Source organism: Rhinolophus sinicus, linkage group LG09, assembly GCF_036562045.2.
Source record: "Rhinolophus sinicus isolate RSC01 linkage group LG09, ASM3656204v1, whole genome shotgun sequence".
Taxonomy (NCBI): Eukaryota; Metazoa; Chordata; class Mammalia; order Chiroptera; family Rhinolophidae; genus Rhinolophus; species Rhinolophus sinicus.
Window position 1 is genome coordinate 37,761,156 of NC_133758.1, and position 18,140 is coordinate 37,779,295.

The window sequence follows — 18,140 nt, forward strand, 5'->3', positions numbered from 1 at the left end:
CTAATAACAAATTAGACTCAACTCCCGGAATAGTTTACTTCTGCAGTGTCCAGCCCAGCACCAAATAGTGTAGCCAGCCAATATTTTCTAAATGAATGAACCACAGCAAATGAACTTATTGAACACAGCTACTGTGTAAGTTAGAGTCAGCCAGTATATTTACAAACCTGTGTATCTTAATTTTTTTTTTTTTTTTATGCAAAAAGTTCAGGCCAATAGACATCTAAGAATCCCTAAGAGGAAGTTCCCAGGGACTCACTTAAGGTTAGAAGGAATTGAGCTGTTGACACTGTCGGATAAGGAATTTTTACGACCGCATCCAAGAAGTCAATAAGTCAAGTTTATTGTCTTATTTAGAGGCAGATGTGTCCTGTTGTTAACATCTAGGAGTAGCAGTTAGGGGAGTAAATAAAATGCCACTTCTCTGTGGTGGGGAAATAAAGGGTCCATGGTGTGGGGAGGAGCTCACTTCCTGGGCCAGCTGGCTCCTGCCTTCTGCTTGACCAGTGACCGTCCAACCAGTTGGGTTCATCTCAGAACAGACTGAGTGAAAGAATGCGGATGATTCAAGGCAAATCTATCCCTTTTCTTGTGAAAGCCAGAGCGCGGGTAGCCTAGTAATGGAGAGTGGTAACCCCATCCTGGTACGCAATGGCTAGCATGTAACTATCACAGTAAATTCATTACGAGATAATTATAGGCTGAGCCACTTGACCTCAGCGTCAACTTCCTTCTCTGTGAAATGGTGATAATACTTAACATTGTGCAGAGGTTTCTGGTTTCAGACTAGAAGGCCCTCTGAGAGCTCTAGAGACTGCTTCATTGCCAACTGTTGCTGCTATGTGCACCTTCCTCCAAGAGAGCACATGCAGAACATCGGCTTCTGGAAACACAGGAGGTATACCTGTACAGCTTTCATCATCTTGCTCTTGCTGTGTCAGATCTGGCAATGGAGGGGACCTGAGGCTAGGGGTGGGGTGGGGGGGGAGGAGGCTGATGGCTGGATAGTTCCCAACAGTGTGGAAACCATAGGCTCCTGCCCCTTTCTTTCAGTATCAAACTAAATAGACTTCTGTGTCAGCTAAATATGAACATACCATGACCTGAGGCCCATTTAATTTTCTTTTCTGCACAATTTCCTCCCTGGAAAGAAAGTTAAGGGAAAGAAAGCATTATCCCTAAGTTCAGTTCCATTTCTGTATTTCTTCATTCAGTCCTTCATTTAAAAATGTCCAAAAAAATCCTGATTGTGAAGGTAAAATATAGCAGCATGCTGAGTATGTTCTAATTGATTTAATTGGGCAATAAGTTTTTTCATTTTCTAAAATAGCATTTTTTATTTCAAAAGTAATAAATATTCAACATTATAAAATACAAAAGAATAAAAACAAAACCAAAATTTACCTGTAACATCATCACCCAGTCCTAGCCCTTTTAATATTTCGATGGCATCTAATTCCAGAATTTCTCATTGTACATACTCATGCTTCTGCAAAAATGGCCTTTTCCTGTGTAAATAAAAAATTTTTAACTCAAATTGTGCCTTAAATGCTCTGAGAACTACTTATTAACACTTCTAAACAAATCATTGGGAGGGGGAGGCAGATAATACTTTGATATAGCCAGGAATGCACCAGTATATGAATCCAGGGCACATTATTTTTAAATAAGACTTACTTCATATTTGGGAATTCCACATTATAAGGATCATAGAACTTTTACAGAGCATGTTTTCACTTTAATGTTTTAATTTTTTTAAATTAATAACATTTATACTTGGGCTGTAGTATGCATCTAAAAATATTTTGTGATGTTTTAAGTGCATTTAAAAATATCCAAGAAACCTAATTTAAAAATTAACCCAGCTACAGAAAACACAGCAAAATTCTATCAAAATGTTCTCTTTTTTAAAGTTCACTTTCCTTTTGGGAATAAAAGCAGAGACATTTTGGCAAATAGTTGTTCTTTTCATGGTCTCAGCTTGGTAAGTGAATAAGGGAACTTCTCAGATACGTATTTCATTATGAAAAAGAAATAAAAACAAAAAGGCACATTGAGGGCATTCACTTCAGATCTGGCAGAGACTGTCCATTGAAATAGATAAACAGTAGTAAGAAGAGTAACATTTTGCTATTTCAGATTAGGAAGTAATTGCTGATTAATTTAACACAGTTGTTAGTCATTTTGAAACTTTAAAGCCACCTATTTTTTTATTTGGTTTTTTTTTCAGAGCTGTGAAATTAAGATTTTGACCTGAAAAGAAAGATCAATACAGTTCAAGCGCCATTTCATTTTCTGAACCTGCTGTAATGATTTCATCCTCTACTTCCTTTCACATACTTTGTCCAAAGCCCATAACTAGCATCTTGTTAGGCTCTGTCCTATTTTCTTTTTATTTATCTATACCCCACAATGAAATAACTTACCAGCTGCCGGCTTTCCCTCTGTGTAGGGTGGGAAGATTCATCCCTGTCTTAGAGATGAGGAAACTAAAGTCCGATAGGTTTGGTAACTTCTTGAGGATGACGCCAAGGCTGATCCTGAGCTCAAACCAGGTCTTCAGATTCCAAAAGCCAGGGCTCCTTCTCCTGTACCCGCTGAGTGTTGCGCATAGGTGACTTTTCCAGCTATCTAGTGTGAAAGTTGTCTTACCTTAAAAAAAATGTTTTGCTTTACTATTTTCAGGCAGAAATCTTTCTTCTCTATGGTATGTACTTTCTGATCTGTTAGTCTGGGGTTTGGTTTTGGAATGACTTACTTTTGGATGAGTTTTGTATGGCCTAGGAAACCAATGACCACACTTGTTATGAATGTATGAATTAAGAGTAAGTAGGTTCTATGAGTTTGAAGGGGGCTCCTGTGAATAAAGTGAATTGAAGATATCAAATTTGGATGCTCAGAAGACTTTTCATTCTAATTCTCTGCTTACTTCAGAGTTGACAGGAACCCTTCTCTAAATAAATTATATGTACAGTACTCATCAATTTTGAAGCACAGCTGGGGCTTTTTTTTTTTTTTTTTAATTCGTGGAATTATAAGAAAATTTTTTTTTCTTTCTTCAGGGTCATTATTCTATTTAGTCAATAGAGACCGTAGAGCTTGACTTATGATGGGAGTCCGATAAGTATTACTTGAATAAAGAAACAAATGAGGCCTCTTACAAAATACATTGATATTGTGGTTGAGAGTCTTGTTATACGATTAGGTAACTGGTCAGTATAGTGATGTTTTTCTACAAGAGCCATTATTGTGAGTCCAATAGGATTGTGTCAGTCCTAAAATAACATTCCCAAGGCAACCACAAATTACCATCCCAAGAAGCAGGATCCTGGCCTATGATACTTTGATTACAGTTTGCATGCCCTAAAAATGGTTGGCCTACTATCAGAAAATATAATTAATCAGAACACTGCATTCTCCAAGCATTCCAAATTATATAGACGCTACTTGAGTATGAGGTGTGGGGGCGGAGGGGGGAGAGAAAGAGATAAATACATGTGTTTTAAACCCAGGTTGAAATTTGTGGGAAAGGTATGATTTGTATTAAATTCCTTTGCTGCTGTATTGAATGATATGAATTACAATATAAAATAATATACATAAGCATTTTACTATTGACGTGCTTTTCTGGAAATATCCCTAAGAAATCTGTTTCTTTTCCCAGCGAAAAAGGTAATATAGTTCAACTTGATAGTGAAGACGTGTCGTAAGGCATTCTTAACAAATAAAGTCATTAAGACTTTCAGTTCAAACTTCAGCTCATTTATTCAAGGCAGTGCCCCTGGGGCTCCTGTTTGAACAGCACACAGCTAGGTTAGATTTAGGAGGCAAATTTTTTCCTTAGCTTCTTTGAAAGATGCCTGGAGTCAAATCCCTGGAAGGATTCTCCTACCAAAAAAATCATTGCCGCTCTGTTAGGTAGGTGAGATGGATGATTAAGCTCCAAGGAAGCCACAGACTGAAGGCAGCTGGGAAATGGGAATGTTAAAGGTAAACTGATCAACAGGCCTGGAAAATCCATCCAGGATAGAAATGGGGTAAAGAAGAATTAGAAATAAAATTTCAGGCACTGTTTCATGTCAGAGTATTTTAGTCACATTTGGTGACTCCTATGAGAGGAAATAATAAACATCTTTTTGGCTTTTAAAAAAAGTCAACATTTCACACAAATTTAAATGAGTATCTTAACAGTAAAATGTTTTGTTGGAGGAGTTTTTTTCCAGGATTATTTTTGGTTTATTTTCTTTTTCAGTAGAACTTAGACAAGAACTTAGACAAGGTAAATCCATCTTAGGTGCCCATGTGGATACAACTATGTCACCACCCAGATCAAGATGTAGAACTTTTCTGGCTCTCCAGAAGGCTCCTTACCCACCACAGGTGGCCAGCGTTCTGAGTTTTGTCATCAGATTCATTTTGCTGTCTGGAACTTTGTGTGAATGGAACCCTGCAGAATGTGCTTTTGGGTCTGGTGTCTTGTCCCAGTTCTCTCTCTGTGAGACCCATAGATGTTGTGTGTGCAACATCATTCTTTTTCCTCACTGTGTGGCTATTAATTTCTTTTATTTTCATAAAATCAGTAAAGAAGGAGAAATAGTGTTGGAAGGAAAGAGGCAAATGCATGTGTTGTGGGGTCGTAAACCATTTGTATTCAGTTCTAAAACCCCACTGCCTCTCCATTTCCACGAGTGATCAGTTCATATTTGTCATCACTTGGGTTTCCATGTATTAACAAAAATTCAAGCAGAGTTTACCATACTGTCCAGTATGATAGCCACTAGCCACATGTGGCTACTGAAATTAAAATTAAAATTAATTAAATTAAAAATTCAGTTCCTCACTTTCACTAGCCATACCTCAAATGCTCAGAGAGCCACATATAGCTCATGGTTACCATACTGAATGGCGCACATATAGAAGGTTTTTGTCATTATTGCAGAAAGTTCTCTTAGACAGTGCTATTTAGGAAGGTGGCTGTTAGCTCTCTTCCTCTTTTTCTTCCTCTTTTCCAGACATAAGGATGTTATGGTGTGTTTTATTTATTTTTTCACTGTAAATTATCATTTACAGCTGAGGCTTGAATAAGGTCGGGGTTAGGGGCATTGACCCCTGCTCTGTCAAAAACACTAGTATAACTTTTGACCCCCCCAAAACTTAAGTTGTCCCTTAGTATCCATAGGGGGTAGGTTCCAGGATCCCCCACAGATACTAAAGTTTGAGAATGCTCAAGTCCCCGATAGAAAATGGCGTACATCAGTGCATTCAGTTGGCCCTCTGCATCTGCGGACTCCTAGCCACAGATCAAACACAGTGCAGGTATTTATTGAAAAAAATCTGCATATAAGTGGAACTGTGTAGTTCAAACCCGTGTTGTTCAAAGATCAACTGCAATTCTGTGGTTCTCAGATGATGTTATAAGCTTCTGTTCCCTGCATTAGCCGCCACCGCCCCCCGCCTTGGGGAAAAAAATAAGTGGGAGCATTCTCACAATCTGCTGAACTTTTAATTTCTAGAATGTTCCACGTGCTCTTTCACTTTGGGGCTTTGGCAAGACTGCTTGGAATTCTCCTTCCAGCTTCCCATTGTGTGCGGACGTCTCATCCATCAGATCTCAGCTCAGACCATCTCCAGGAAAGCTGCCCCACTCTCCTCCATGCCCTGACCTCCAGCCTGGGTTATGTGTTTTCTCAATTAAGCTACCATAGTAACCTGGCCTTCCTCGGCTTCTTAGTAGTTGCTTGTTTTCTGGCTTCTCTCTCACACTGAACAGCAAGCCTGATAAGGCCAAGGAGCCATCTGACATGCTCGCTGTTGTATGTCCGCCCCGTGGTACAGTGCCTGGCACTTAGGAGCTGTTCATAAATAATGGGGAAGGAAGGAACCAAGGGCTGCACAAGGAAGGGGCAGTAACCCCGTAGTTTAGTGTTAGGGCAGGGTTCCTCCCGCCTGAGTGTGGAGTCTGTTCCAGAAAGGGGTTTATTAGAGACGACTTTCTGTCTGGACACCTTTCAGAGTATACATCAGTGCTCTGAGCAGTTTCCTCCGTAGTGATGATGGCACATCTAAGATGTTTGCACACCCTTTCTGGTTAAAGTTCGTGGTTTTCATTTAATCAGAAGTAATACTGAAAGACATAGGCAAACTGAGATGCTAAGGGGTGAGTGATTCTAGGGAAGGACAGATGGGAAAGTAGAATTGAAGAATGGCGATAATATGATAGAAAGTTCTGCTGCATCTATCATCAGGCAGTTGTCCTTGGCATCACGGGCCAGGTCTCACCAAGCCAAGTGACCTCACAGAAAGGCAGCCATGGGAAGGCAGGGTATTCTTTCAGAATAGGTAACAGGAATCCTAACTCAAATTCACTTTAAAAATAAATGTATTTGCCCAAGCAACAGGAAATCTAGACTAGGAGGCTCCGAGTCTCTTTGTTTCGGTGTCTCAACAACGTCAGTGAGAGCCCAGGTTCTCTGCAATGCTCAGTCAGCCATTCTGAGCATTGGTCTCATCCTCCGGCTGGTAGGGACATGACTGCTGCAGGAACAGGCATCCCATCTGGGACCTCAGTGCCCAGATGAAGAAAAGTGTCAGCTCCAGTCACAGGTGAGGGAAGGGGGTTCCAGAAGTGTGTTCAGCGAGGCATCTAGAGTGGATGCAGTAACTACTGAGGTGGCTGCTATAAGCACCAAGACCTTCCAGCCCCAAATAGCCTCCCCAACCCCAGCCTGTGGATTTTAAAAGTGCTTTCAGCCCACCCCAATACAGAAAATACTGATTGGGAAACCCTTGACTCTGTTAGGTAATACCAGTTAATGCCTTAGAAGTGATCTGAACTAAGGGGATGCAGACAGACTAGGATGGAAAGAGAGAGTCTAGGAGAAGAGATGGGAAAGCTCACCAGAGACCATTTCTAATACTTCACAGTCTTACTAGAGTCAGCCCGAGCCCAGCCATCATGAAACTCCCTCCTTGCCCTTAAGGATTAATCCCCACTCCCCAGCCAAAGAAACACTGGTTTGATTTTAAATTTAACAATATCCATACATTTATGATTTACAATGTAAATGGTGTATATTCTGACAAATCTGGAATCCTTCAACTGATCAGTTATGCTTTTTCTGCTAGATAGACCTTGCAGTGTTAGAGCTGTGCTGAATGAGGTCACAGTCTAACTACACTATTAACCCTGCAAATCTGTTCGTTTTCGCCCAAGCACCCTCAGGCAGGATATAGAATGCGTCCAATTGAACAACTAGTACAGACCCTGCAGTGCTGTGATGGGCTGAATTATAACGGAGGGTGATGTGTGTGGGGTGTGTGTCTTTAGCCAGGAAATCATTTTCTAAAAGGAAGTCAGGTAGTATGTATCTCTTAAAAGTAGACGTTATATGATTGCCTTTTCAAAGGAAATACGTGTTTTCTGTCATCCAGATTGTAAAATGCAACTTTTAACATTTCTGACCCTTAACTGTTTTACATTTCCTACCAACGGTGTCTTTGTTTTTCGGTTCTTTCCCCCTACCCAGTACCTCTTTGACTTCGTTTTTCTATGTTGCACATATCCCTTTGTGTTTTTCAATATCTATTTTCCATTGTTTAAAATATACAGGAACATATAAAGAATAATATATTGAACACCCATGAACCCACCACTCAGTTGAAGAAATAAAATCTTAACTCGTTTTCTGTGACTGCTTCTGGGCTCTGTTTAATTCAGCATGGAGAAAAGTACAACACAGATGGTCAGCGTTTTGTGGAAAGACCCAGACACCACCCCATTCACAGGAGATGCGGGGTTTCAGAAAGCCCGGTAGCATTCACCGTCTTGCCTGGACATGTGGCTAATGCTAAGTAGTCTAACAGTTGTACCCCAGGTAACTCCTAAAGCTGTTTCAGATCATAAAATCTATGATGTTTTGCAGATTTATATTTTATCGTCCTGGGTTTTATGCACAAAAATTAGATGACTTCCCCTTGGTAATCTCCATCAAAGGCATTTTCCAAAATCCCTTTATTCTGCCTCATCACTGGCTTTGGCACACGTTGTGTGCATGTTTGAAAACATTCTCTGGCTAAGTTATAAATCTGAGCATATATTTGTGGTGTTCAGAATTCAGTCATAAAGGCTATTTTAGCTTATTCCTCACTTGTGGATTCTAAATATTTGACGCCTTCACTGAGTGCCAGAGACCTGACCTGGCTTGTCTGTGGTTTGGGCTCTCGAAGCAGCCAACTATATTTGGATAGTATTTGAAATATTTATATTATGTCCATGGGAAGGATGTGATATTTCATTTTCTCAAGAGTATGGTTTCTTTCACATGTTCTTGCGGCCAGCATGTGATCTCCTCCTCCTGCCGTTGGCTCACGTTGTACCTTTGCCTGTGGAACGAAACATTGTACCTTGACATCTGCCTCAGCTCCACTTGGGAACTTGGTGTCTTCAAGAAGTCCAGCATACAGAAGAGCAGCTCGCTCGGGGTTCATGAGCACATACTTATCATTAGAGGGTACAGACTTACCTGCAGGATACCTAAAACTCAGATAGTACCAAACCTTATATGTACTGGTGTTTTTCCTATACACACGTACCTATGATAAGGTTTAAACTACTCTCGTGTTTTGGGGCCATTGTTAAGTACAAGAGGATTACTTGAACGCGGGCATGGCCATACCGCATAACTCCATCTGATAATAGACCATCTGATAAAGGGACTAAAGGTGGGGAACATCTAGAGCCTGGATACCTTGGACGAAGGGATGATTCACGTCCCATTACGACAGAGCAGGATGGCAGGAGATTTCATCACGCCACTCAGAATGGCACACAGTTTAAAACTTATGAACTTTCTTTCTAAAATTTTCCATGTAATATTTTCAAATTGCGGTTGACTGTGGGTAATTGGAACATCGGAAAGTGAAACCATGAATAAGGGGGGACTACTATATACTCTTTTTTATTTTATTTTATTGGGGAAGGGGAACAGGACTTCATTGAGGAACAGTGTGTACTTCCAGGCCTTTTTTCCAAGTCAAATTGTTGTCCTTTCAATCTTAGTTGTGGAGGGTGCCATTCAGCTTCAAGTTGTTTGTGGAGGGCGCAGCTCAGCTCCAGGTCCATTTGCCATTGCTAGTTGCAGGGGGTGCAGCCCACCATCCCTTGCGGGAGTCGAAACCGGCAACCTTGTGGTTGAGAGGACGTGCTCCAACCAACTGAGCCATCAGGGAGCTCAGCGGCAGCTCAGCTCAAGGTGCCGTGTTCAATTTTAGTTGCAGGGGGCGCTGCCCACCATCCCTTGCGGGAGTCGAGGAATCGAACTGGCAACCTGTGGTTGAGCGCCCGCGCTCCAACCAACTGAGCCATCCAAGAGGCAGCTCAGCTCAAGGTGCCGTGTTCAATCTTAGTTGCAAGGGGCGGAGCCCGCCATCCCTTGCGGGACTCAAGGAGTTGAACCAGCAACCTTGTGGTTCAGAGCCCACTGGCCCACGTGGAAATCGAACCAGCAGCCTTCGGAGTTAGGAGCATGGAGCTCTAACTGCCTGAGCCACCAGGCCGGTCCTAATATACATTCTTTTGAAAGGGTCCTGAGACCCACAGTCTTTCAGGGAGAGAAACAGGGAACTAATGGGTAGAGTGTGGATAGATTTTTTTTTTTTAATTTTTTGACTTAGAAACTTGTGGTATCTATTTACAAGCCTGCTTTACGTGTGTGAGCTGATGGCTAGACCAGTCATGCCCACTTTTTCCTGATTTGAAAAATAGAAAACGAGGAAAACATTTTGTAGAACACGAGGGTTGAAAAGTCTGTATTCCAACTGCATTGCAATAAGGAAGTTTTCAAAGAGAAGGATAAAGCGTACGTGTTTTATTTAAATGTGCTTTAAGTGTTGATTACCTTTTCATTTGGAATGAATGGTACTTCTCTACATGCCATTTGCCAGTTGGTAAGTGTGAGAATCCATTAGTAAAATTCACCATAGGACTCAGGATGATTTGAAATGAACACTAGTCCAGCTTCTTGATTCTGAGCATGAGAAGTTTTCCTTTTCTTTGTTACAGAATTTGGTTTTCTAACATTCATTATAATAAAAGTGAGAGCTTCCTGATTTTCCAGATTTTATTGCCAAATGAATATCAGCTTTAGTCACTGGCTTATTCTTGATGATGTATGTGTTTCCTTTCTCTCCACTGAAAAAAGAAAACATGTCTAACTTGCTTGTCTCTCTGTAGGACAGTCGGCCCAATATGTCAAGACCTCTGATCACTAGATCTCCTGCATCTCCGCTGAACAACCAAGGCATTCCTACTCCAGCACAACTCACAAAATCCAATGCGCCCGTCCACATCGATGTGGGCGGCCACATGTACACCAGCAGCCTGGCCACCCTCACCAAATACCCTGAATCAAGGTAATCCAAAAAACAGAAATGTCACGCTCAGGAGTGCATGTATTTGATGACCTAACTGTTTTCCTTTTGACCAGCATAGCAGCCTGGCCTCACCAGGGCCGGGCTTAGGACATGAAAGCACCGTGCGGGCCACCCTGCTACCAGGGCTGCTCCTGGACATGCTGTAAACCTTCTACGAGTCAGGGCTTGACTCATAACTTAGTCAAGTACACGTAAAAATGTCACGTAAGAATGGAGTTCTGGGACATTTCACTCTGCAAAGATCTTCACATGTTTTTAGTGTAGTACGTAAAGGACAGTGATTGCTACCCCGTACCTTTTTTCTGTCCTCTTCTTCTAAAACATACTTTCTTATCAGTTCTTAGAATTGTACAGGTCACTTGGCCTACTATCTCGTGAACTAGAGAGAAAAAGAAAAGTAAGAGAGACTTACCAGTGAGACAATATATTTAAAGCAGTATTCAAAAGTTCAGGAAGCCAAGATAGTCTTGTTTTTAAAAAAAAAAAAATGAAGGGCAGTGGAACTCACGAGAGTTCAAGGCAGGTAAGTAAATATAGAAACTGTATGAAGACAGTGATTGGTTTACAAATAGGCAGTATACACCATGCTTATGAAATACCCTCTCCCATGCCCCCACACACTCATTTCTAAAGGAGTTCCAAGGAAACAATTTACTTTGTACCCCAGGACAACCCCCCTGGTTCTGCCTAGATTTGGAGGCCATGCCCAGATCCTGTAGGGGAATTTATCCTCACCAGCTCTGCTGGTGGATAGGGTAGGAGGCATGAGCTCACATGGCCTGATGTCAGGAAAAAGTGTGTTTCTGTACTTGTTTCTGCTCATGTGAAATGGAAGCACACCGCTTGGGCTTCAGAAGGGCACCAGTTGCATTTTCAGGACCCTCTTAGGAAGTGACAGATAGCTTATAGCCTAAGTAGATAGCACTAACATAAAAATCACTGTCATCTTGATAACTGCATGAAGATTGGAGTTTTGTTTTTGTTTGATTAATCTCATTCCACTACCTGATATTTTATGAGAGAATGTGAAGGTTGAGAAGAAGAAAGATGAAATATTTTCCCTCTCGATTTCCAGATTTAATTTCTACAGTCAAAATGAAATGATTTTTTAAAAATAGATATCTATTCAGTTATCCAAAGTAACTATATATTCTTAAATGGAATGATCATATCAGTCACTTATTAGTATTATTGATTCCCCACCTTCCCTAAGTGCATTGTAGTAGGTGCTACAAAATCATGTTACATGATAGCTAAAATTTGCAAGAATATCATTATATAAGTAATGTTCTTTTTTTTAAATGTCTGTTCCCATTTCTTCTAACCTGCTAATACCAGCAACAATAATAGAAAATCACTGTGCCTCTTCAGGTGAACACTTAATTCTAGGCGGCAAGTCAGAAAACATATATAAGAGTTGAAAAGTAAATCTTCATCTGTAACAACATTCCCTGGTCTGGTCTGATGACCTTTTGCTTCTATCTGATGTTAAAACTTTGATACATACAGGAGGGAAGTTAATAACGACACCATTTGCATGTGACGTAAGCAGCAGGTTTCCTTCTAGTGTTCATTGGAGCTAGGTAGGTCTCTTCCCACTGACTGAGGCCCTATGGGGTTTTTGGCCTTGGGGAATCTCCCTGGTATCACTTGGCCCATTGGCAGTGGTAGAAGGTAGTGTCAGAGACTCTGTTTATTCAGTTCCTCTCTCTCAAATTATTTGCCACTTTAATCATTCTGGTGCTTCATATTATTAAAGACCTTGAATAGGGTCTCATTGGGAGAGTCTTCCTCTGGCCACCTCTCCATGGGTATTTCTAAGAGACTACTTTGTGACCCTCACTAGCCCTACCTCGGGATGTGCATCACATTCCATGCATCTCAGTACTCTTGGTACCTGCACTGTCTCATGACAGCCACTAGTCAGGTGAGCTAATGAGCACTGCAAATGTGGCTGGTCCAAACGGAAATGTCCTCTAAGTGTAAAATATACACTGGATTTTAAAGACTTAGTACAAAAATAAATGTAAACTCTCAATATTTTTTTATATTGATTTCATGTTGGAATGATAATATATTGAGTTAAATAAAATATGTCATTAAAATTAATTTCACCTGTTTATTTTTACTTGTTTAATGTGGCTACTAGAAAACACAAAATGACATATGTGTCTTCCTTTTATTTCTGTTGGAAAGTCCTGAAGTATACACTGATTTTTAAAGAGAATAAGCCGATTCCTCCCCCAACCTGATACATATATGCATCATAAATTGAATATCCCCTTCGCCAACTTAATGAGACAAGATAAAATTGTTTATCTTCCTTTTCCCTATGCTTTCTTGTCACCAACAGGCCACAGTATCATGGGAGCTACATCAAACATAATTGGTGGTTCATTAGTGCCGGGTTTGAATGTTGATGCTGCCATTTATCTGATAGTTGTTTGGCCAGGGATAGGTCCAATTTCTGAGTGCCTGTCTTCTCTCTTGTAAAGTCGACACAAATGTAACTTCTTGCAAGGTTATTGGGAGGATTAAATGTGATTACGAAAAGCACGCCATGGCCCTGCGCCCAACGCATAGTATTACCTTTGTACTTAATCTTCTGCCAAACCCAGCAGTTGCTTTTTTTCAAACTGCCTCCAAATTCCAGATATATTTCATTCCTTTGCTTCCCAGACTATGGAAACAGCCTCACTTCTGGATTCTTGCCTGAATTACTACAGGCCAAGGGACTCCTCACCTGCACCTCTGGCCCTTTGTCTAAATACCCCCACCTGTCGCAGCACTGCCGAGCATTCCCAGATCGTCTTATCATTAGGAGATCTTTTGAAACATATGCCAAGACTCTTCGAAACAAGCCTTGTAAAGTCTGCTTACACTTAGAGCAGATGACACAGGTTGAGATATTTAATTGACCACTGTGTGTTGCTTTGCTCCCTCTTGGTATTTTGGTTTTGGTTTTTGGTAAGTAATTAAATGTTCGTTTCCAAGCAACAATCAATTTAATGGATCCATATGCAAATATTAGTAGTCAAACATACCAGGAAGAAATAGTTCTTCATGCTTTTCCCATAGATGTCAGGTGCTTCTTCTAACTTCTGCACAAATCTGTTGCACATCGTCAACCCTTTGGGGATAAATCCTAGGATGTTAGAATGCCCATGACCATAGAATTACAAATGACTCCAATTCGAATTCTCTAGATTCTAGGGTACATTGAACCCTTTTCACCCTATGGGACCCTGCCTTACCCCACCCCCTGAAGAGCACCATGGTTCCTCTCTCACCTGCCTTTTCCTTGGTGTAGCCCAGAGGGGAAGAGGGCTTTTTCTTGGTTTGGTTTTCTAGGATTTCAAGGGCAGAATTGTAGTGTCATTTCTTTATAATAAGTGATCTTAAAAGATGTAATGTCTTTCTACAATTTCAAAAGCCCTTCAAAGGGCTTTGACTCCGTTTTGAAATACTATAGGTGACTTTTTATTCTGTCTCTATGCGCTGCCCCCTTGGCTAAAGACCACCTTTAGAACATCTTCCCCAGAAAGTGGTACAGTGGACCTCATGGCTAAACATTAGAAGCACCTGGGAAGCATTTAAAGGCCATCCGAGGCCCTGCCCCAGACAAATAAAATAGGAATCTCTGCGATTTTCCTAAGAGATCCTGATTTTCACCATCTGGCTTTGAACAACACTAAAATGTATGGTCCTGCCAAGCGAATAGAAGGCTCTTCCTCATGAATAGTTCTTCTATATCATAATGACCATTCTGTCAAAAGAAAATACCTTTGGTCTTCATTTCTTTGATTACCAATGTTACCTGGTTCCATGTATGTGTAACCATGTGCTTTTTAAAAATTGTCTTTGTTGGCTTGTAAGCCCTGAGTAGGGATTCAGTAAGCAAGTTAATTTTACATCTCACAAGGTTAATCACACATCAGGTGTTTTTATTTCCCGCTAAAGGGACTGATGTTTTTAAATTAACTGAGGTTTTGCATACATCAGTGATGTGCTCTGTTTTTACCAATGTTTCGTGTAAGATGCAAAACAGCTCTTTGGAGGTGTTTATGAGACAGAGGCTGATCCACACCACCTCAGTGATAAACACTGTTCCTTTTTAGAGGAGCCTATGAGTCTCCAGTTCTGGATGCTGTTTTGAATTGTAATTGCCAAGAAAAAAACCCTTTCAGATCTGCAATAATTTTACATTAAATAAATAAAACAAAAAAAGTCAAGAAAAATATATCACCATCATGAAAAGATTTTAAGTGGATATACAAAGAAGATGGAATGTATTTTATTTAACAGTTTGTTAGCTTGATTTATACGTTGTAAATATCTAGACATATGGGGAGGAGGTGGGCCTCACTTGTACGTTTGCCCTGGGCCCTGCAAATTTTAAGGACAGGTCTGATATATCTGATTCAAAAATCCAAGGCATCGTTCTTCGTATCATTGATAACAAACAACCTAGGTATCTGAATAATTTGTCGTAAGTAATTAAGATTGGTACCAAATTACATGGTCTTCTTAAAATCTGTTGACAAAGTTAGGTCTATTTTATCCTTTATTGTCACCTCAAGCAAAAACAATATTAATAGTAGCTGTATTGATGGTTATTCAGATGTGGATTTTTTAAAGCCAGAAAGTGGGCTGATACTGCTAATTAACCAAACCTATGGGGTGGTAATAAGGCAGGGGTCTTGGCTGAAAGAGCTGACTGCCAGCCAGAGACCTAGAGGTGAAAGACAAGATCTCATGTTACAATCCCCTGAGCCATTCAATCTGACAGCTTGACAGAGCTTTTGTATATTTTAAACCCAGTACATGAGTTAACTCCCACATAAGTAGATTATGCTAAATTGGTCTCTCCTAAATAGTAGCAGAGTTACTAAGCACACTGGCATATGTAGGTAATTGCAAAATTCAAGAGACTCAGCTTTCAGCCTTGCAGTCGACACCCATGGCCACCCAAGGGGTTGTGTGTATTTGGAGCTGGAGGATGGAGATGCTTTGCCAGCAGAGATCCGGCTTCTGGCTTCCTTCACTCTCAGATGTGTCAGCCATTAAGGAATGGTTTATGTGGAGCTACATTGAAAGGAAAGTTGGATGAGAGCAACATTAAGGGATTGGTACACACACTCTCATGACGACTGAATTCTAACATTTGGATTTCCACGTGATTGTCATATGCTGGCCTAGGGAGCTTTCTGTAATCCTGTGTTAGGGTTGAGGATTCCATGTGGGACTTTATGACTTCACAGATCTAAATAACACTACCATCCCTAGACATAGGTCCAGCAGCGTCATCACACAGGTCCACGTTTCAGGATCTCAACAAAAATGCCAAAAAAGAAATGCATCCTATTTGCCAAACAGTTCCCTGAGCTTTCTTTCAGAATGATTGCATGGCACTGAATAGAAGTCTTTTCATTATAACCTGTTCCTGAGATCAGCATGATTTATAATTCAATGTCTATATCAAGTTAAAAAGTCATGGAATAGGTTATTGGGGGAATAGGTTTAGACGAGTAGAAGTCAACCTGAAATCTATCGTTTCAGTACAAGTGGATAAGGAAGGCATATTCCTGCTGCTGTGAAAAACGCTTCTGGAAATGCGTAAAATGAGCACAGTCTACCTAATGTAAACAGTTTTGATTGTTAAGATCAGTTGATCTTAAAAATAAGAAAATTCGTTTATGGAGAGATTTAAAGGAGAAAAAGCACCCAGCAAATGAAAAATGGAAAGTTTCTCTTGGGTAATAGGGGAAACTTTCCTCTTCTTGTCCGTTCATCTTCCAATATTGCTTTCCTAAAATTATTCCTCAGTTATACAAAGAGTAAATGAAACCAACTTCAAGAGACTTATGTTGTTTTTTTCTAATGATGAAACTGGATTTTCTGTTTAGTTCTGAAAAACCAGTCCTTTGGTAACTTACACTGAGTTACAAGAGGATTCAGCAAACTTCCTTTGCCACTTGGAGAGAAAATAAGCCTGGCTTTTCAAGTAATCTAACTCATAAAGTCTTGTCTTAGCACATAATTCAAAGAAAAATGCAGCCGTACGCCGTTGCCTTTAGTTTTTCCCTGTTGTGTTCTTTCATTCATTCAACAGATTGATTCTGTGCTCCCCATCAGCCAGGCCATATATGTGGGGGAGGGGGAGGACAGATAATCAACAAGTAAACAATCAATAAACTCAGTATATGAGTTAGTACCAAGTGAAGTAAGAAGTAAGAAAAAAATAACAGAATAAACAGGCCCACTTTGGGATGTAGTTTGCCCCTTATTGTCAGCCTAAAGATAATTTCATTCCTATGTTTCGTTTTATTTTTTTTTCAGGGAACGTCTTTGTTTGTGCATCTGAATTTTCAAAACAAAATCTAGTTTACATTTTAGTTTAGATTTAGAAGCAGATTTTTGTCACAAGTAACCCCTAATCTATCATCAATTACCTGTTTTGTTATTCACCGCCCGTTACCTGATGTTTGGCGAATATATGTGAATCTATTCATATATATTCACCCTGCATTTCAGTGGGAGGGAAATCCATAGTGATCTTTCCATGGATGTGGAACAGCTCAAGGCCAAATCATCTTCAGATCACCTCCCTAGTACGTTAACCGCAATACTATTTCTGGTATATTTTCTTTAATTTTATATTTGTTGGTCACTGAAGTTATATTTGGTTTTGACCAAAATAGAGTTAAAAGATGCTGAAATAAATGTGGGCAGAAGCCCCTTGGAGGCCAGTAATAACCAGGCTGGTTGATCCCTTCGCCCACTCCTAGGTTAGAGCAGGAAGAAGGTGAGACCGTGGGGACAACACTGGGTATCTTGCATGAAAACAAATCAGGGAAGGACTGTGGGTCATGTTCTTGATTTGTATTAACTTCTCACTTACCAAGAATTCGATCTCAACTTAGAAAGAAACCCTCTCCCTGGAGACCTCTTTCTCACTTCATTTTCATCCTTGTATCCTTGGTACCTAGTATTGTACCTGCCACAGAGAGAGCATTCAAAAGTTTGCTTAATATGCTAATTAATTAGTGGGTAAAAGATTGTAGATAGAGGCCAGATCCTCAAAACCATGAAGGGTAAATATCTGAGTAGAACTATTCAAAATAGAAAGTTAAGTGTAAAGGCTGGGCTGGGTTCCTACATGTTATCTCATTTGATGTGCTGTAGTAACCTCATAGGTCGGGGCTGTTCTTTAGCCCCACTTACAAATGAGAACACAGAGGTTAAGCAACCGTGTTCAGGCTTATTCTGCAAACAGCCAGGATTCCAACTCCTACTCTGACTCCAGGAACTTTGTTTTCCCCTCTTTTATAGCCTTGCTTCCCAACCCCAGGGGCATGTTAGAATCCACTGGGACTCTTTAGGAAAAAAAGCCTGGCCCTGCCCACAAAGATTCCAACTTTATTGGTCTAAGGCGGGGCCTGGCCATGGGATGTTTTAATGCTTCCCATATTCAGCTGCGTAGTCTATCTTACCACCTTCTGGAACTATGTTCTCAAGGTGGTCTTTAGCCAAGAGAGCAGGTATTTCAAGCCACTGTATTCTCAAAATGGCCTTCACCTAATATCCCTTCAGCCCCTGAGGTACCTGGTGCATCCAGGCTGGTCAGCTCCGGCCACAAGCAGCCTTCTCTTGTTCCCCCAGTATCTTACAAATACAGTGCTGTCATTTTCTATGTGTGTCATAACTTT

At 40.5% G+C, this 18,140-nt stretch overlaps 1 protein-coding gene across 4 annotated transcripts in view; it reads left to right on the plus strand.

Moving 5' to 3' along the window:
* KCTD1 (potassium channel tetramerization domain containing 1) overlaps window positions 1-18,140 on the plus strand; it is a 168,480-nt gene that overhangs the window by 117,422 nt on the left and 32,918 nt on the right. For all 4 annotated transcript variants that reach the window (XM_074340207.1, XM_074340209.1, XM_074340208.1 and 1 more), the window contains exon 2: window positions 10,232-10,410. In XM_074340207.1, coding sequence (XP_074196308.1) covers window positions 10,232-10,410 — 179 coding nt within the window. The remainder of the gene's footprint in view (window positions 1-10,231; window positions 10,411-18,140) is intronic.